The sequence below is a fragment of the Anomaloglossus baeobatrachus genome, chromosome 3 (assembly GCF_048569485.1).
Source record: "Anomaloglossus baeobatrachus isolate aAnoBae1 chromosome 3, aAnoBae1.hap1, whole genome shotgun sequence".
In the NCBI taxonomy this organism is placed as follows: Eukaryota; Metazoa; Chordata; class Amphibia; order Anura; family Aromobatidae; genus Anomaloglossus; species Anomaloglossus baeobatrachus.
Window position 1 is genome coordinate 659,712,211 of NC_134355.1, and position 22,023 is coordinate 659,734,233.

Below are 22,023 nucleotides of genomic sequence, written 5' to 3' on the forward strand. Positions count from 1 at the left end.
CTCCCCTACCGTGGAAAGCTTCAAGAGGAACCTCAAGACCCACCTCTTCCAACAAGCCTACAACCTACAATAGCCCTCAGTGCAGTAGACCACTGCGCAACCATTTCTGTCCTCACCTATTGCACCATCACCCATTCCCTGTAGACTGTGAGCCCTCGCCGGCAGGGTCTTCTCTCCTCCTATACCAGTCTGTTTTGTACTGTTAATGATTGTTGTACGTATACCCTCTTTCACTTGTAAAGCGACATGGAATAAATGGCGCTATAATAATAAATAATAATAATAATAACTATAGTCGGGTATCAATGTCCCATAGTAAGAAACCCCGGAGGGTGCTACAGTTAATCAATTTTTGGATACTTGATTAACTTTACCTAACTATTTGTACTATTGCATTTAATTAAGTTATTGACTTGAGATCAATGTTGGTGTACCAAGATAAGGATGGATCTACGGTAATTGATGCATCTAAGATCATTTTCTAAGTACTAATACGTGGATTATTTTCACTTGGTTACTTGGAATCCTTTACTAATATCTATATCTGGTCTCTTTAAGCAAGAATGGGTACCAGGTCTACATGAGACCTACAGCAGACAGGACATTGATAGTGATACATCGGCATTGAGGTCCTAAGAACAGAGAGGTCCTCTCTGAGATCTATTGCCTCGAGAACAGAGGAAGAAAATCTCCCCTGCTGTCTGAGGTAGTATTTCTCATAAATTGGTTAGAACACTGTGTGGAGGTTTGTTTTGTTTTACATGGGGATTTTCTGGATTTGTTTTCTCATTTTGTCTTTCATAATTGTGGTCTATCTATGATGCCAATTACAGGCCCCTCTCATCTATTTAAGTGGGAGAACTTGCACAATTGATGGCTGAGTAAATACTTTTTTCCCCACTGTACCTGCAAGAGAAATTAACATGTTGCTGACTTCAAACATTTACGGCAGGTCAGATTGCACTGAGGAAAGAAACAGTGTGCATGTAATTTTCTAAAATTCCCATCCACTTTACCGAAACTGTAAGCAGCTGTATTTTTACGCAGCATCAAAAGAGCTTCATATGTACTGAGGCTCCGTCATGCGGCAAAATGCTTCCAGGTCGCGCATTCACTTCTGGTGCTGTGCATTAACTTCATTGCATATGCACTACTTTCCCTGCCCACCGGCCGTCCTGGCGTGAGTGATTGATTGCAGTCAGTCGAGCCCCCAGCCTGTGTGATGGCATCTACCTACAACCACTCACAGGCGCTGTCTGCGGGTCAGTATCGTACTGTAAAAATAAACTAAATCATTTGGCGTAGGGTCCACCCATATTATGATGCCCAGCACAGATAAAGCCTACAGCTACAGGGTGCAGCCCTCAGCCCTGCACTCATCCTGACTGAGTACCAAAATAATAGGAACCACATGCGGCTTTTTTTTCCATTATTTAAATAAATAATTGAAAAAAATTACGTGCAGTCACTCCCAATCCAGCCAAGATAAAGCCAGACAGCAAGGCCGCCACTAGGAATTTCAGGGGCCCATACTGGCAAAAGTTTTGGGCCCCCTTGAGACTCCACACAGGCTGCACTCAAGCTCCTCTTCCACTCCTCAAACCTTCCACACTCTCAATGCCATGCTTGAAAAAATTTGTGTATGTGTATATATATATATATATATATACCTGGAAGTGTGAAATGCACTGCAGCAAAAAAGAATGTTATTTCTTTTTTTATTTTTTTTTTAAATTGTGAAAAGTTTATTCAGAGGGTCATTTATTATTCAACCCCTCAAACCACCAGAATTCTGTTTGGTTCCCCTAAAGTATTAAGAAGTATTTCAGGCACAAAGACCAATGAGCTTCACATGTTTGGATTAATTATCTCTTTTTCCAGCCTTTTCTGACTAATTAAGACCCTCCCCAAACTTGTGAACAGCACTCATACTTGGTCAACATGGGAAAGACAAAGGAGCATTCCAAGGCCATCAGAGACAAGATCGTGGAGGGTCACAAGGCTGGCAAGGGGTACAAAACCCTTTCCAAGGAGTTGGGCCTACCTGTCTCCACTGTTGGGAGCATCATCCGGAAGTGGAAGGCTTATGGAACTACTGTTAGCCTTCCACGGCCTGGACAGCCTTTGAAAGTTTCCACCCGTGCCGAGGCCAGGCTTGTCCGAAGAGTCAAGGCTAACCCAAGGACAACAAGGAAGGAGCTCTGGGAAGATCTCATGGCAGTGGGGACATTGGTTTCAGTCAATACCATAAGTAACGTACTCCACCGCAATGGTCTCCGTTCCAGACGAGCCTGTAAGGTACCTTTACTTTCAAAGCGTCATGTCAAGGCTCATCTACAGTTTGCTCATGATCACTTGGAGGACTCTGAGACAGACTGGTTCAAGGTTCTCTGGTCTGATGAGACCAAGATCGAGATCTTTGGTGCCAACCACACACGTGACGTTTGGAGACTGGATGGCACTGCATATGACCCCAAGAATACCATCCCCACAGTCAAGCATGGTGGTGGCAGCATCATGCTGTGGGGCTGTTTCTCAGCCAAGGGGCCTGGCCATCTGGTCCGCATCCATGGGAAGATGGATAGCACGGCCTACCTGGAGATTTTGGCCAAGAACCTCCGTTCCTCCATCAAGGATCTTAAGATGGGTCATCATTTCATCTTCCAACAAGACAACGACCCAAAGCACACAGCCAAGAAAACCAAGGCCTGGTTCAAGACGGAAACAACCAAGGTGTTGCAGTGGCCTAGTCAGTCTCCTGACCTTAACCCAATTGAAAACTTGTGGAAGGAGCTCAAGATTAAAGTCCACATGAGACACCCAAAGAACCTAGATAACTTGGAGAAGATCTGCATGGAGGAGTGGGCCAAGATAACTCCAGAGACCTGTGCCGGCCTGATCAGGTCTTATAAAAGACGATTATTAGCTGTAATTGCAAACAAGGGTTATTCCACAAAATATTAAACCTAGGGGTTGAATAATAATTGACCCACACTTTTATGTTGAAAATTTATTAAAATTTAACTGAGCAACATAACTTGTTGGTTTGTAAGATTTATACATCTGTTAATAAATCCTGCTCTTGTTTGAAGTTTGAAGGCTCTAACTTGTTTGCATCTTATCAAACCGGCTAAATCTGCAGGGGGTTGAATACTACTTGTAGGCACTGTATATATATGTGTGTGTGTGTGTGTGTGTCCACTAAATGCAACTGCACCGTCACACTTACAATCACGAAATTTTGTACAGACCCCTCATTTGACTAAGGGAACGTCATAGACTATGTTTTGAGGAGAAAATTTTAACCCGTGCTTTAGTTATTCACCAAAAATCCTGCCTCCATTAAAGTCAATGGAGCTGTGAGCTACTGGTCATTAATAGGAGCTGTGATTAGTTGCTATAGGAACAAAGGACATTCTTAGTATAAGAAGCTTCTGAATGAGATGATATAATAAGTGGAGAGATGATAAAGACAGAGAGAAAAATAGAGACAGAGGGGAGGGAGACAGAGAGTTTCAGACAGTGAAAGAGACAAAGAGAGAGGCAGACAGGGAAAGAGGCAGACAGGGAGAGAGACAAAGACAGACAGGGAAAGAGACAGACACAAAGAGACAAACAGGGAAAGAGGAAGACAGGGAAAGAGACAGACAAAGAGATAGTGAGGCAGACAGAGAGACAGGGAAAGGGGCAGACAGGGAAAGAGTCAGAGACAGACTGCCAGGAAAAGAGTCAGATAGACAGAAAGAGACAGACAGGGAAAGAGGCAGACAGTGAAAGAGGCAGACAGGGAAAGAGGCAGACAAAGATAGAGGCACAGGGAAAGAGGCATACAGGGAAAGAGACAGAGACAGGCAGCCAAGAAAAGACAGACAGACAGGGAAAGAGGCAGACAGGAAAAGAGGCAGACAGGAAAAGAGGCAGACAAAGAGATAGAGAGGCACAGGGAAAGAGACAGACAGCCAGGAAAAGACAGACAGCCAGGAAAAGACAGACAGCCAGGGAAAGAGACAGACAGGGAAAGAGACAGACAGGGAAAGAGACAGACAGGGAAAGAGACAGACAGGGAAAGAGACAGACAGGGAAAGTGGCAGACACACAGAGACAGACACAGAGACAAAAAGAAACAGGTAAAGAGACAGAGAGGGAGACAGAGTGAGGCTGGGAGAGAGGGACAGGGGGAGAGAGACAGAGAAGTTTACTATCACAGGCAACGCTGGATATTACAGCTAGTGTGTATGTATATATATATATATATATATATATATATATATATATATATATACACAGACTAAATGTTTGGACACACCTTCTCACTTAAAGAGTTTTCTTTATTGTCATGACTCTGAAAATTGTAGGTTCACATTGAAGGCATCAAAACTATGAATTAACACATGTGGAATGAAATACTTAACAAAAAAGTGTGAAGCAACTGAAAATATGTCTTATATTCTAGGTTCTTCAAAGTAGCCACCTTTTGCTTTGATTACTGCTTTGCACACTCTTGGCATTCTCTTGATGACATTCAAGAAGTAGTCACCGGAAATGGTCTTCCAACAGTCTTGAAGGAGTTCCCAGAGATGCTTAGCACTCGTTGGCCCTTTTGCCTTCACTGTGCTCTGCGGTCCAGCTCACCCCAAAACATCTCGATTGGGTTCAGGTCTGGTGACTGTGGAGGCCAGGTCATCTGGCGTAGCACCCCATCACTCTCCTTCTTAATCAAATAGCCCTTTTCCTGTTGAAAAATAAATGATGGTCCAACTAAACACAAACCGGATGGAATAGCATGCCGCTGCAAGATGCTGTTGTAGCCATGCTGGTTTAGTATTCCTTCAACTTTGAATAAATCCCCAAAAGTGTCACCAGCAAAGCACCCCCACACCATTACAACTCCTCCTCCATGCTTCACGGTGGGAACCAGGCATGTAGAGTCCATCTGTTCACCTTTTCTGCGTTGCACAAAGACACGGTGGTTGGATCCAAAGATCTCAAATTTGGACTAATCAGACCAAAGCACAGATTTCCTCTGGTCTAATGTCCATTCCATGTGTTCTTTAGCCCAAACAAGTCTCATCTGCCTGTCCTTAGCAGTGGTTTCATAGCAGCTATTTTACCATGAAGGCCTGCTGCACAAAGCTCCTCTTAACAGTTGTTCTAGAGATGTGTTTGCTGCTAGAACTCTGTGTGGCATTGACCTGGTCTCTAATTTGAGCTGCTGTTAACCTGCAATTTCTGAGGCTGGTGACTCGGATAAACTTATCCTCCGCAGCAGAGGTGACTTTTGGTCTTCCTTTCCTGGGGCGGTCCTCATGTGAGCCAGTTTCTGTGTAGTGTTTTATGGTTTTTGCCACTGCACTTGGGGACACTTTCAAAGTTTTCCCAATTTTTCGGACTGACTGACCTTCTTTTCTTAAAGTAATGATAGCCACTCGTTTTTCTTTACTTAGCTGCTTTCTTCTTGCCATAATACAAATTCTAACAGTCTATTCAGTAGGACTATCAGCCAGACTTCTGCACAACACAAATACACAACTGATGGTTCCAACCCTATTTATAAGGCAAGAAATCCCACTTATTAAACCTGATAGGGCACACCTATGAAGTGAAAACCATTTCTGGTGACTACCTCTTAAAGCTCATCAAGAGAATGCCAAGCGTGTGCAAAGCAGTAATCAAAGCAAAAGGTGGCTACTTTGAAGAACCTAGAATATAAGACACATTTTCAGTTGTGTCCCAATTTTTTTGTTAAGTATTTCATTTCACATGTGTTAATTCATATTATTGATGCCTTCAATGTGAATCTACAATTTTCAAAGTCAAGAAAATAAAGAAAACGCTTTGAATGAGAAGGTGTGTCCAAACTTTTGGTCTGCACTGTATATATGTATATATATATATATATATATATATATATATATATACACAGTGCCTACAAGTAGTCTTCAACCCCCTGCAGATTTAGCAGGTTTGATAAGATGCAAATAAGTTAGAGCCTGCAAACTTCAAACAAGAGCAGGATTTATTAACAGATGCATAAATCTTACAAACCAACACGTTATGTTGCTCAGTTAAATTTTAATAAATTTTCAACATAAAAGTGTGGGTCAATTATTATTCAACCCCTAGGTTTAATATTTTGTGGAATAACCCCTGTTTGCAATTACAGCTAATAATCGTCTTTTATAAGACCTGATCAGGCCAGCACAGGTCTCTGGAGTTATCTTGGCCCACTCCTCCATGCAGATCTTCTCCAAGTTATCTAGGTTCTTTGGGTGTCTCATGTGGACTTTAATCTTGAACTCCTTCCACAAGTTTTCAATTGGGTTAAGGTCAGGAGACTGACTAGGCCACTGCAACACCTTGATTTTTTCCCTCTTGAACCAGGCCTTGGTTTTCTTGGCTGTGTGCTTTGGGTCGTTGTCTTGGTTGTCTTATTGGAAGATGAAATGACGACCCATCTTAAGATCCTTGATGGAGGAGCGGAGGTTCTTGGCCAAAATCTCTAGGTAGGCCGTGCTATCCATCTTCCCATGGATGCGGACCAGATGGCCAGGCCCCTTGGCTGAGAAACAGCCCCACAGCATGAAGCTGCCACCACCATGCTTGACTGTAGGGATGGTATTCTTGGGTCGTATGCAGTGCCATCCAGTCTCCAAACGTCACGTGTGTGGTTGGCACCAAAGATCTCGATCTTGGTCTCATCAGACCAGAGAACCTTGAACCAGTCTGTCTCAGAGTCCTCCAATTGATCATGAGCAAACTGTAGACGAGCCTTGACATGACGCTTTGAAAGTAAAGGTACCTTACGGGCTTGTCTGGAACGGAGACCATTGCGGTGGAGTACGTTACTTATGGTATTGACTGAAACCAATGTCCCCACTGCCATGAGATCTTCCCGGAGCTCCTTCCTTGTTGTCCTTGGGTTAGCCTTGACTCTTCGGACAAGCCTGGCCTCGGCACGGGTGGAAACTTTCAAAGGCTGTCCAGGCCGTGGAAGGCTAACAGTAGTTCCATAAGCCTTCCATTTCCGGATGATGCTCCCAACAGTGGAGACAGGTAGGCCCAACTCCTTGGATAGGGTTTTGTACCCCTTGCCAGTCTTGTGACCCTCCACGATCTTGTCTCTGATGGCCTTGGAATGCTCCTTTGTCTTTCCCATGTTGACCAAGTATGAGTGCTGTTCACAAGTTTGGGGAGGGTCTTAATTAGTCAGAAAAGGCTGGAAAAATAGATAATTAATCCAAACATGTGAAGCTCATTGTTCTTTGTGCCTGAAATACTTTTTAATACTTTAGGGGAACCAAACAGAATTCTTGTGGTTTGAGGGGTTGAATAATAAATGACCCTCTGAATAAACTTTTCACAATTTAAAAAAAAAAAAGAAAAAAAGAAATAACATTCTTTTTTGCTGCAATGCATTTCACACTTCCAGGCTGATCTACAGTCCAAATGTCACAATGCCAAGTTAATTCCGAATGTGTAAACCTGCTAAATCTGCAGGGGGTTGAATACTACTTGTAGGCACCGTACATATACACACACACAGTGCCTTGTGAAAGTATTCTGCCCCTTGAATTTTTTAACCTTCTCCCACATTTCAGGCTTCAGACATAAATTTTAATGTTGTGGTGAAGAATCAACAACAAGTGGGACACAATTGTGAACTTGAATGAAATTTATTGCTTATTTTAAACGTTTTTTAAAAAATAAATAACTGAATATTGGAGCTTGCAATATTATTCAGACTTTCAGTGCTGCAAACTCACTCCAGAAGTTCATTGAGATCCAATGTTGAATGATTCAATGTTGTCCTAAATGACTGATGATGATAAATATAATCCCCTGTGTGTAATCAAGTCTCCGTATAAAGGCACCTGCTCTGTGATAGTCTCAGTGTTCTGTTTAAAGCTCAGAGAGCATCATGAAGACCAAGGAACACAACAGGCAGGTCCGTGATACTGTTGTGGAAAAGTTTAAAGCCGGATTTGGTTACAAAAAGATTTCCAAAACTTTAAACATCCCAAGAAACACTGTGAAAGCGATCATATTGAAATGGAAGGAGTATCATACCACTGCAAATCTACCAAGACCCGGCCGTCCATCCAAACTTTCATCTCATCAAGGAGAAGACTGATCAGAGATGCAGCCAAGAGGCCCATGATCACTCTGGATGATCTGCAGAGATCTACAGCTGAGGTGGGAGAGTCTGTCCATAGGACAACAATCAGTCGTACACTGCACAAATCTGGCCTTTATGGAAGAGTGGCAAGAAGAAAGCCATTTCTCAAAGATTTCCATAAAAAGTGTTGTTTAAAGTTTACCACAAGCCACCTGGGAGACACACCAAACATGTGGAAGAAGGTGCTCTGGTCAGATGAAACCAAAATCGAACTAATTGGGCACAATGCCAAACGGTATGTTTGGCGTAAAAGCAACACAGCTCATCACCCTGAACACACCATCCCCACTGTCAAACATGGTGGTGGCAGCATCATGGTTTGGGCCTGCTTTTCTTCAGCAGGGACAGGGAAAATGGTTAAAATTGATGAGAAGATGGATGGAGCCAAATATAGGTCCATTCTTGAAAAAAACCTGTTGGAGTCTGCAAAAGACCTGAGACTGGGACGGAGATTTATCTTCTAACAAGACAATGATCCCAACATAAAGCAAAATCTACACTGGAATGGTTCACAAATAAACATATCCAGGTGTTAGAATGGCCAAGTCACAGTCCAGACCTGAATCCAATCGAGAATCTGTGGAAAGAGCTGAAAACTGCAGTTCACAAATGCTCTCCATCCAACCTCACTCAGCTCCAGCTGTTTAGAAAGGAAGAATGCACAAGAATTTCAGTCTCTCGATGTGCAAAACTGATAGATACATACCCCAAGCGACTTGTGCTGTAATCACAGCAAAAGGTGGCGCTACAAAGTATTAACTTAAAGGGGCCGAATAATATTGCACGCCCCAATTTTCAATTACTTATTTTTTAAAAAAGTTTAAAATAAGCAATACATTTTGTTCAACTTCCCAATTGTGTCCACTTGTTGTTGATTCTTTACCAGAACATTAACATTTTTATATTTATCTTTGAAGCCTGAAATGTGGGAAAAGGTTGAAAAATTCAAGGGGGCCGAATACTTTTTCAAAGCACTGTATATATGTGTGTATATATATATTATATATATACAGGCTCGGTCTGGCCCGCCGGGGTACCGGGGAATCCCCCGGTAGGCTCCGGGCCCTCAGTGGGCCCCTGTGCCTTACATAGAGCGGGGCGCTTTATAGCGCCATGGTGCCGCCGGTTTCTCGGGGCCGGTGTTATGTGTAGGCAGGGCCCCCACGCTCTGATGGGCCCCCCCTCCCATGCTCTGAGAGCCCCCAGCCTTTTAATCACAAACTGCAGCGATAGCACAAGTTCCGTTCTATCGCTGTAGTTTGCGCGGCTGCAGAAGGACCTGCGGTGACATCACAGTCATGTGATATCACCGCAGATCCTGCACTGCGGAAGTCCCAGACCGCGCCGCTGTTCAAATGTACGCGCATCTTTCAGACGCGCGTACATGTGAACAGTGCGGCCGGTGACAGGACTGAGGCGGAGGAGGTGCTCAGCCGACACAGCGACCGCCATCACACTGCCGCCGGAGCAGCAGAGGAGAGGACGCACAGGGCTGCAGAGAAAAGGTAAGCGCTCAGAAGGAGTCGAAGAAAAAAAAAAAGTATATTCTCACCTGTTCTCCTCTGTTCCCGCGCTGACCGCAGGACACAGCTCCGGCTGTGTGCTCCCGTGCACGTCCCATGGCTGCAGGAGATGTCGGTAATCACCCGACGCATCAGCTGATCGTAAGTCTCGCGGTGACGCCGGCTTAAACGATCAGCTGATGCCGTCAGGAGCCTGCATCACTGATTACCGGCAGCTGCTGCAGCCATCAGATGGGAGTATTTTTTTTTTTTGCACTGATGCATCAGCTGATTGTATAAAATGCTTTTATACAATCAGCTGCTGTGTCACCCAATACACATACTTGAACCTGACACATCATCTGATCGCTTTGCCTTCCAGCAAACCGATCAGATGATATTGGACCCGGATTGGACGGCGCGGGACCCTTAACCCAGGATTTCTGCGGAGGAGGGGGGTTCCTTATTTCAATAAAGATGGAGTCACTAATTGTGTTGTGTTTTATTTCTAATAAAAATATTTTTCTGTGCGTTGTTTTTTTTTTATCTGTATTAGAAATTCATGGTGGCCGTGTCTAATATTGGCGTGACACCATGAATTTCGGGCTTAGGGCTAGCTGATAATACACAGCTAGCCCCAACCCCATTATTACCCAGCGAGCCACCCGTCACCAGGGCAGCTGGAAGAGTTGGATACAGCGCCAGAGGATGGCGCTTCTATGAAAGCGCCATTTTCTGGGGTGGCTGCGGACTGCAATTCGCAGCGGGGGTGCCCAGAAAGTTTGGGCACTCTGCACTGCAGATTCCAATCCCCAGCTGCCTAGCTGTCCCTGGCTGGACTTGAAAATTAAGCGAAGCCCACATCATTTTATTTTTTTTAAATTATTTCATGAAATTCATGAAATTAAAAAAAAAAAAAAGGGCTTCCCTATATTTTTGGTTCCCAGCTGGGTACAAATAGGCAACTGGGGGTTGGGGGCAGCCCGTAGCTGTCCCCGGCTAGCATACAAAAATATGGCGAAGCCCACGTCATTTTTTTGGGGGCAAAAAACTCCTGCATACAGTCCTGTATGGAGTATGCTGAACCTTGTAGTTCTGCAGCTGCTGTCTGCTCTCCTGCATACACTATTGAATGGAGTATGCTGAGCCTTGTAGTTCTGCTCTCCCTCCAGCATACAGTCCTGGATGGAGCATGCTGAGCCTTGTAGTTCTGCAGCTGCTGTCTTCTCTCCTGCATACACTAGTGGAGAATGAAGAACATATTGAAGAAGGAAATGACATCAGACCTTTTTTTCTTCAACAATCTTTAATGGCATTGTTCACTGATTAAAAAACGCAATGAGCAAAAACGCAGCGTTGTATTGTATAATGGGCATATAAGTGTCATGTCAGGGATAAAAGTTCCCCAATCTTCCGGTTGGTGCGGTTTCCACTGGTCTGGTTCCACCGATCAATAAGTTATCACCAACCTAACCTGTGGATCGGTGAAAACTTGTCACCAAAGATCCCATTACTGGAAACTACTGTTATTGTACAGAGTTATTGTGTGTGCACAGGAGATGTGCAGGAGCTGCCTGTGCTTTACAGTCAGCGCTAAACTATAACGGGCATAGCAGCTAATAGATATTTGCATGTAGCTGTAGGGTGGTGGGCCCCTAGAGTTATTTCCCCTGGTAGGCCCCAGACACCCCAGTCCGACCCTGTATAACACACACACATACACACACACACACATATATGTATATATACTGTCTGTATATATATATATATATATATATATATATATATACATATATATAAATATATATATATATATATATATATATATATATATATACATACATATATGTATATGTAAATATATATATATATATATATATACATACATACATACATACATACATACATACATACAAACACACGGTCAAAAGTATTCGCACACTTGAAGTTGTTCCAGAAAAAGAAGTATTTCCCTCAAAAATTACATTACAGACATCACTAGGGGGGGTGCACAGACATCACTAGGGGGGCACACAGACATCATTAGGGGGCGCAGGGACATCACTAGGGGGACACACAGAAATCAATAGGGGGCGCACAGATATCACTGGGGAGATGCACAGACATCACTGGGGGGCACACAGACATCACTGGGGGGGCACACAGACATCACTGGGGGGGCATAAACATCCCTAGGGGGCGCACAGACATCCTAGGGGGGAAACAGCACTGGGGGTGGTACACCGCATTGGAAGGAACACAACACTGGGGGTGATAAACAGCACTTGAGGGGGCTGCCCAGAGCACTGGGGGGCTGCACACAGTACTGGGGGGACTGCACACAGCACTAGGGGGGCTGCACACAGCACTGGGGGGGCTGCACAGAGCACTGGGGGGAGCCAGACAGTACTGGAGAGCGGGCACACAACTAAACTGGCTAACACAGTAAGTCCTGACCACACTTCTATGCTAAGCACCTGAGCACTGCGGGTGGCCCCCGGGAATCTGCCCAGGGATACAGAAAAAGTCATTGGAGGCCCACAGTTCCAACTCCTGAGCTAAAGCAAGGTAGGGGTGCCCTACACCACCCACGGCGATGTTCAGCTCACCGAGCGCCTACCTTTCCCCGCCGAATGCCGTGTCCTCGCCACCTCTGCGTTGCCCGCAGCCCTGTGATGAGACGCAGAGTGATGACCTCATTACAGTGCTGTGGGATGACGCGCCGCCTCCCTGCTATGCTCCACTTGCCTTGCTTCCAGCCACATAGCTAATTTGCATGCAATGCCCTAGTAGAAATTATTGCATCTATTAGATGCGACAAGCTCGGCATTTTACCAGCGTCTTCCCGATTGCCCTGGTGTGGTGGCATTCGAGGTAGTGAGGGAGTTAATAGCAGCCCACAGCAGCCACTAAGTCCTGGATTTGTGATGGCAGGCACCTATGAAACACCCCCATCACTAAATTGTAAGAGAAAGTTACTAAACACAAACACAAAAAAAATCCTTTATTTGGAAAAAATACAAAAAACACTTTATTAACCCGCCAAGCACCACTGCAGATATGATGTAATCCATATGGGATTCCAAGACAATTCATTTCTACTAAATGTAAGTCACAGCAAGTGGTCATAGACCATAACTGCCTGCTATGAGTGCAGACAGAGACTGAGGCGACGTCACTAAGGTGATTTGCTGTCACAGTTGGAGGTTCCCAGGGTCCTCAACCTATAACAGCAGGTAACCTGACCTCAGTTGACCTCAGTAAAGTGAGTGACCTAACCTCAGGTGCGACCTGCATCTCCTGGCAGAAAACCGCGAGGGGAGGTTTTGCCAAGAGATATAGACTTGGTGCTGAAAATTTTACACCATATTCCTGCACTCAATCTATACCTCCTGCCAAAAAACTGCGGGTTTTTTATGCATTTTTTTGCTGCGGTTTTTGCCACAGTTAGGATGCATTTTTTGCATTTTTGGGCCAAGAGATGTAAAGTTAGTGATGACATTTTTTACATCGTATTCCTGCACTCAATCTACACCTAACAAAAATTACGCTTTTTTTCATGCATTTTTTTGCCACAGTTTTTGCGATTGTTTTTTGCCTTAGTTTTGATGCATTTTTCTGCCAGGAGGTGCAAAAAGGGGTGCTGTTTTTTTAATTATTCATTTAAAAACAAAAAAAAGTCGCATGTGATTCCTCTTATTTTTTTACACAGCCAAGATAGGCGTACGGCTGGGGGCTGCACCCTGTTGCCATGGCCTTTATTTGTGCTGAGTATCTGAATATGGGGGGACCCTACGCTAATTGTTTTATTTATTTCTTTTTATACCCTATACTGACGGTGGATGCTAGAGTGTACGAGCTCTTTCCCACTATGACATAATTCAACATGCCCCTATAACATGATAGGGGAATGTTCAAAATTCAGTCTGTTGTTTCCAGACAGAATTAACATTATTTCTCCAAGTCCACGCAGGCATGAAGTTGTTTATGGTAGAAGTGGGGGTCTGGGGTGAAACCCCCAGAAAGTGGGGTGAAGGGGGGCAAACTCTCTCCTTGCATGATTATGGTGGACTTGAGGAAACATCGCAAAACCCACCAACTAAGCGAGTCATGCCCACTAACCTGGAAGGAGCCTGTACATTCTAGGCTCACGATAGATGCTAGCGTGTATTGTCTCCTTCCAGGTATGACATTTCAACACGCCCCTATCACATGATACTGACCTGCACACATTTACATTGCTTTCCCTGCCCACCGGCTGTCTTGTTTCCTATGATTTTTTGAAGTTAGGTAACACGTTGCTACTCAGGGTGGGGGCCATCTGACTGCAACCAATCACAGGCACCGATAAGTGGGGAAAGCAGTGCATATGCATGAGTAGTAATTAGTGGCCCAGGAAGTGAATACGAGGCCTGGAAGCAGTATACAGCCATGCCGAAGCCTTGGTAAGCACAGCGTGCTTTCTCCCATTCCCCTATCCCTTCTACTACCATTTTTAATCTCCGGATTCTGATCCCCATAGACTTACACTGTGTGCAGAATTATTAGGCAAATGAGTATTTTGATCACATGATACTTTTTATACATGTTGTCCTACTCCAAGCTGTATAGGATTGAGAGCCAACTACCAATTAGGTAAATCCGGTCATGTGCATCTCTGTAATGAGGAGGGGTGTGGTGTAATGACATCAACACCCTATATAAGGTGTGCTTAATTAGTAGGCAACTTCCTTTCCTTTGGCAAAATGAGTCATAAGAGAGATTTGACACGCTCTGAATATTCCAAAATTGTGCGATGTCTTGCAGAGGGATGCAGCAGTCTTGAAATTGCCAAATTTTTGAGGTGTGATCACCGAACAATCAAGCGTTTCATGGCAAATAGCCAACAGGGTCGCAAGAAGCATGTTGGGCAAATAAGGCGCAAAATAACTGCCCACGAATTGATGAAATCAAGGGTGAAGCTGCCAAGATGCCATTTGCCACCAGTTTGGCCATATTTCAGAGCTCCAATGTTACTGGAGTATCAAAAAGCACAAGGTGTGCCATACTCTGGGACATGGCCAAGGTAAGGAAGGCTGAAAAACCACCACCTTTGAACAAGAAACATAAGATAAAACGTCAAGACTGGGCCAAGAAATATCTTAAGACTGATTTTTCAAAGGTTTTATGGACTGATGAAATGAGAGTGACTCTTGATGGGCCAGATGGATGGGCCAGAGGCTGGATCAGTAAAGGGCAGGGAGCTCCACTCTAACTTAGACGCCAACAAGGTGGAGGTGGGGTACTGGTATGGGCTGGTATCATCAAAGATGAACTTGTGGGACCTTTTCGGGTTGAGGATGGAGTGAAGCTCAACTCCCAGACCTACTGCCAGTTTCTGGAAGACAACTTCTTCAAGAAGTGGTACAGGAAGAAGTCGGTATCGTTCAAGGAAAACATGATTTTCATGCATGACAATGCTCCATCACATGCATCCAACTACTCCACAGCGTGGCTGACCAGTAAAGGTCTAAAAGATGAAAAACTAATAACATGGCCCCCTTGTTCACCTGATCTGAACCCTATAGAGAACCTGTGGTCCCTCATAAAATGTGAGATCTACAGGGAGGGAAAACAGTACACCTCTCGGAACAGTGTCTGGGAGGCTGTGGTGGCTGCTGCACGCAATGTTGATCGTAAACAGATCAAGCAACTGACAGAATCTATGGATGGTCGGCTGCTGAGTGTCATCATAAAGAAAGAAAGGTGGCTATATTGGTCACTAATATTTTGGGTTTTGTTTTTGCATGTCAGAAATGTTTATTTCTAAATTTTGTGCAGTTATTTTAATTTACCTGGTGAAAATAAACAAGTGAGATGGGAATAGATTTGTTTTTATTAAGTTGCCTAATAATTCTGCACAGTAATAGTTACCTGCACAAATAGATATCCTCCTAAGATAGCCAAATCTAAAAAACCCATAAAGGGGAAGAAAAGAACTGCTTATAACGGGAAGCACACCTAATCATTATTAAATAAGTAGGATTTTATTGAATCACAAAAAAGGATTAAAAACAATTAAAAACATATAGCCCACACCTGGGTATCTCCATAAAGCCACAATTATCTGTGTGAAATACAACTTGCAATAAATTACAGATACAATACAGTGTAAATCATAGCACACCAATACTCAGTATGGAAAATGAAGATAGGGTCACTAAAATATCCAATATATCAGACCATCATGTCGTCCCTAAAGTAGAGAGTCAAAACATATTTTCCATTATAGGAACAGGCTAATACACAGCCCTGGTCAGTTTGTTGCAAACAAATAGTGGACCCAGCTAAATAATTCATCAATAGTGTAAGTTATAACATACCAATACTCAGTATTGTTAGTGAGGTCAGGTTCACCAAAATGTCCGATATGTCAGACCATCATGTCTGTCCCTGAGGAAGCCTAGCGGCGATACGCGTGGGGCGTATCCCGGGGTCTCCATGCAGTGAGGTTACCTTATCCAGCTGGGTCCACCATCGGTCTGTAACAAACCGCTCAGGGCTGGTTATCAGCCGTTTCCATGATGGAAAACATGCTCTTTTTTTATTTGAGTGTTTATATGATGGTCTGACATATCGGACATTTTGGTGAACCTGACCTCACTAACAATACTGAGTATTGGTATGTTATAACTTACACTATTGATGAATTATTTAGCTGGGTCCACTATTTGTTTGCAACAAACTGACCAGGGCTGTGTATTAGCCTGTTCCTATAATGGAAAATATGTTTTGACTCTCTACTTTAGGGACGACATGATGGTCTGATATATTGGATATTTTAGTGACCCTATCTTCATTTTCCATACTGAGTATTGGTGTGCTATGATTTACACTGTATTGTATCTGTAATTTATTGCAAGTTGTATTTCACACAGATAATTGTGGCTTTATGGAGATACCCAGGTGTGGGCTATATGTTTTTAATTGTTTTTAATCCCTTTTTGTGATTCAATAAAATCCTACTTATTTAATAATGATTAGGTGTGCTTCCCATTATAAGCAGTTCATAGTATCATCATAGTATCATAGTTTTTAAGGTTGAAGGGAGACTCTAAGTCCATCTAGTTCAACCCGTAGCCTAACATGTTGATCCAGAGGAAGGCAAAAAAAACCCCAATGTGGCAAACAAGTTCCAATGGGGAAAAATTTCCTTCCTGACTCCACATCCGGCAATCAGACTAGTTCCCTGGATCAATACCCTGTCATAAAATCTAATATACATAACTGGTAATATTACATTTTTCAAGAAAGGCGTCCAGGCTCTGCTTAAATGTTAGTAGTGAATCACTCATTACAACATCATGCGGCAGAGAGTTCCACAGTCTCACTGCTCGTACAGTAAAGAATCCTCGTCTGTGATTATGATTAAACCTTCTTTCCTCAAGACGTAGCGGATGCCCCCGTGTTCCAGTCGCAGGCCTAGGTGTAAAAAGATCTTTGGAAAGGTCTCTGTACTGTCCCCTCATATATTTATACATTGTGATTAGATCCCCCCTAAGCCTTCGTTTTTCCAGACTAAATAACCCCAAGTTTAATAACCTGTCTTGGTATTGCAGCCCACCCATTCCTCTAATAATCTTGGTGGCTCTTCTCTGCACCCTCTCCAGTTCAGCTATGTCCTTCTTATATATCGGTGACCAGAATTGTACACAGTATTCTAAGTGCGGTCGCACTAGTGACTTGTACAGAGGTAGAACTATATTTTTTTCATGAACACTTATACCTCTTTTAATACATCCCCTCTTCCCCTCATAAAGGGGAAGTTCTTTTCTTCCCCTTTATGAATTATATTTAAACTGCTTGTGGTAGCACCCTGTTATTGTGTTAATGTCAATATTGCTGTGCACCTTCTTTCTTAAATAAAATCTAAAAAACCCCACTACAACTGCCAAAAATATTAAGCTTTGATATTTGAGTCTTTTTGGTTGATTGAGAACATAGTTGTTGATCAATAATCAAAAAAATCCTCTAAAATACAACTTGCCTAATAATTCTGCACACGGTGTATATGGGGACCGGATTCTGGATCGGATCTGGATTTAAAAGAAAAAAAAAAAAAAGAACAGGGACCCACTGGGTCCCAGTTAGGCTGCTTTCACACTACGTCTTTTTAACATGCGTCCTGAACGTTTTTTTAACGCAGAAACGGATCCAGTGCAAATGCGTTTTCATTTCAATGCATTTGCAATGGACTCGCGTTAACATGCGTTCACCTGCGTTTGCGTGCGTTATAGTGAGGATCCAGCGACTTACAGTTTTTTAACATCTTTCAAAAACGCTACTTGTAGCGTTTTTGAGCTGCATCCAACTTCTGCAAATTGCTGGATCCTGACTAAACAGCACGCAAACGCATGTGAACGCTGGCATGCTGATAGGCAGGATCCTGCTTGCTCTACTGAGCATGCTCAGAAGCCAGCCTCCGTGATCAGTCTATCTCTCTCCTCCCTCTCTCCCCCTCTCTCTGCTCCCTCTCTCTCTGTCTCTCCCCCTCCCTCTCCCCCACCTGAGAGCTGCGGACACTCGTAACCAAGGTAAATATCGGGTAACCACTTATCTTAGTTACCCGATGTTTACCTTTGTTACGTGTGCAGGGAGCAGGGAGCCCGGCTCCTAGCAGCTGCAGACGCTTGTAACCAAAGTAAATATCGGGTATCCAAGCAAGTATACCCGATGTTTACCTTGGTTACGAGCCTTGCAGCTGTAAGATGCCGGCTCCCAGTCTGGCACGTTTAGTTCCCCTCACTCCCGATCACATGACTCCAATGCCCGCCCCTAAGCATCCAGTGACAGGATCCTGCAAAGTAACACATGCGTTTGCATGCGTTTTTTGCTGTAAAAGCAGGATCCGCTTTTGCAGCAAAAAAACGTTCAGGACGCATGTTAAAAAGACGTAGTGTGAAAGCAGCCTTATCTGTGAGTCTGCTCATCTCGAGTCATTACACATGTCCTGCAAAAAAGGTAGAGAAAAGGTTGGGGGATGGAAGGGGCTTTCAAATCATCATTGCATATAATCAGTATTGGAAAAATTAAGTTTTTGTTTTTAGCTAATACTTGATGATAATAATATAGTTCTTTCTTTGATAACAGAAAATGTAAAAAAAGAAATTGAAAAGGTTATTGTATCAGCTGAGCCTCAGATGGCACATCGCAAACACATGCCATACACAGACGCTGTAATCCATGAGGTTCAGAGATTCGCCAATGTTGTGCCTACTAATCTGCCACATATGACTACTCAAGATGTCACCCTGAAGGGCTTCTTCCTACCAAAAGTAAGAAGTAAAACATTATTTTATTTTTTTAAAGTCAGGGCAATTTTTGTTATTCTTTGGCTTATATCAACTATTTAATCATCCTTCACAATCTATAAAGAGTTGCTCTAACTTTGCCCACTGAAGTCACTGGGCACTGCAAAAATATCATTAACATAGTGTGAGGGCAAGCGGGAAGAAATACAACTTAAAGGGAACCTGTCAAAAGATTTTTCATGCATAACCCAAGACTACCACCTTTAGCAGCTCCTGTGCTGCATTACATAAAGGTGCATGTTATCCCCTGACTCCCCCTGTATACCCCAAAACTCTACCATGCTGATGAGTGTCCTTGGAGCAGGTCCTGTCCCTCCTCTCCACGCTGATAGCTGTCCTCTTGTTATGGTTGACGAGGATGATGGCTCCTGCGTCATCCACAGAACTGGGTGAAATCTTGTGCCTGTGCAGAGATATTGTCAGCTCAAGCACGCAAACTTTGTTCTGCCCTACTGCTGGCAGAGGTTAATACATAATGTGTGAAATAGTGAGGTCTCTGCACAAGTGTGGCGCCCTTGAGGCTTCAGGCGCCACAGGGTACTGCACCCCCATTAGGGTGTAGTACTTATCCTGGGTCCAGGGAAGGTCGGTGGCAGTTTCCACTCACATATACATACAGTAATACTGGGTTGCCCTCCCCAATGGAGACTGGGGCAGGGTAGGATCACAATAGGGGGTCACTACGGCGGTGGGTTTACAGGACACCACCACACCAGGGGCTCCCCAGATCTACTGGAACTGGGGACTCAGGGTCAGGGAGAAACAACCACCAGGGGGAGTCAGTAGCACATAGTGGCAAGAGCAGGTTGACCTGGTGAGAGCAGCGAACCGGCCAGTGGCAGCAACTGGGGGCAATAGCTTGGAACACACAACACAATTACCACTTAGACAGAACAGCTACAGACACAGAGCAGAGCGGACATGCTGCAAGCAGCTCTGTAGGCCAAGGCGTTCAACAGGGTCGCTGAGGAGAAGCAGGCGGCTGCTTCCACAGGACTGGCACTGTCGGGATACAGAATTCTAGGGCATATATACTTCACGTTATCTACCAACTCTGCAAGGCTCACGGGGAATGGCTAGAACAGTCACCAGACGCATCCCGACGAGTCTGCAGCTAAATAGCATATAGGATCCAGGGTTGAGGACTGGCCTCATAATGGAACCACGCTATCAGCATACAGAATGGAACATTTTACTGACACTGGGATTTCCAAGTGCTCCATGTCACGGGGGTCCGATACTTAGCGCATCAAAGGAGGAAAGGGCTCACAGACTGACACACACACCGGACTTGACCATTCATGGATCGGTTGGAGCCTATCGTGGGATATAACAGTACTCAGGGGCAGCGCTTGAACTACCTGTGAGTAAAAAGACCTTGAACCTCAGCCCCTGTCTCTGCCTCTCCTTTACCGTTGTTGTTGCCCAGTGATGTGGCGCCAATGGGGACTACCGCCACCCCTGTCTTCCATCATCCTCCCCGGGGTAATCCCGCTTCGCCTATGGGGAATGACACTATCCCGGCTGCACCCCCAACATCTGCCCCGGTGAGAGACCCGGCAGCGGCGGCCGCATACCTGGCCACGTACCACAGGTGGCGTCACGATCATCTGAGAGACTTTACTAGCCATCACTACCACCCCCATCCTCCATTCCTGCCTCACGTCCACCACCATTCTTCCCTTCCTGTATGCCTCAGGGCAACAGAACTGAGCCAAGCTACCCCGTGACGATGGAGATGATCTGCACCCCCGACCCGGCGATGAGTAGGTTAAAACATCCGGGTATGTGGATGACGCAGAAGACATAGCACCATTTTGCGCATGCACACTTGTCTATAAGGCAGAGAAAAGTGCATCTGCTTGTGAAGTCTCTGCACATGCACGAAATTTCACCTGGCCATGTGGATGAGGAGTCATAACAAGAAGACGGCTTATCAGAGGAGGGACAGGAGCCACACCAAGGATGCCCATCAGACTGGACTGTCCGGATTTACATACAGAGTGTGAGATTTTGAAAAGGTATTTTTGGGGTATAAGAGGGAGTCAGGGGATAACATGCACCTTTAGGGAATGCAGCATAGGAGCTGCTAAAGTGGCAGTTTTGATTTATACCTCAAAATCTGGTGACAGGTTCTGTTTAAATAAGGAAGGCAACATATAACTAACAAAATATGGAGCTTGAGATATAATGTGGAAATGTGGAAGCAATATGGATATAATTAAAGGCAAAACCATACTCTCAATACATACGTATCATATGATTTCCTCTTAGACCACCAGTAGATTGCTGTTGGACCCTTTAGGAGCCTTGAAACATAACTCAGGCAACAAACCAAACTCACAGTTTTGCTAAAAAGTTTGTGAAACCTTCAGAACTTTCCAAATTTAGGCATAATTTTAGCCTTAGACAACATCACATTTACCCACAAGTCCCCTATGCAGAACAGAAAAGAAATCAAACAGGCCAATATATTAGATTTTGTAATTTTTTAAATTAGGAAAAATGATCCAATATAACATCTGGGAATGGCAAAAATATGTGAACCTTTGCTTTTAGTACAGTATTTTATCTGGTATGAAACGTTTCGCGTAATTGTTGATTAGTCCTGCACATGGACTTGGAGGAATTTTAGCCCATTTCTCCATAAAAAACAGCTTCACTTCTGTTACGTTGGTGGTTTTCTCCCATTAACTGTTCACTTCAGTTCCTTACACAACATGTCTATAGGATTAAGGTCAGCACTTTGATTTGGCCATTCCAAAACTTCACATTAATTCTTTTTTTAATGATTCTTTTCTAGAATGACTTCTGTGCTTTCAGTTGTTGACTTACTGCGGGACACATGTCCTGACATTTTCTTTTAGAATTTGCTGATGAAATTCATATTTCATTGGCCAGATGCAGCAAAACAGGTCCAAACTATGATACCACCTCTGTCCCTTTGCAATTGTGCTATGTCCTCCTGATGATCAACTCATGCATAATCACATTA

At 44.0% G+C, this 22,023-nt stretch overlaps 1 protein-coding gene across 1 annotated transcript in view; it reads left to right on the plus strand.

Moving 5' to 3' along the window:
* Positions 1 to 22,023, plus strand: part of LOC142295731 (cytochrome P450 2K4-like) — a 100,258-nt gene that overhangs the window by 72,088 nt on the left and 6,147 nt on the right. The window contains exon 8 of the mRNA XM_075338823.1: positions 18,808 to 18,992. Coding sequence (XP_075194938.1) covers positions 18,808 to 18,992 — 185 coding nt within the window. The remainder of the gene's footprint in view (positions 1 to 18,807; positions 18,993 to 22,023) is intronic.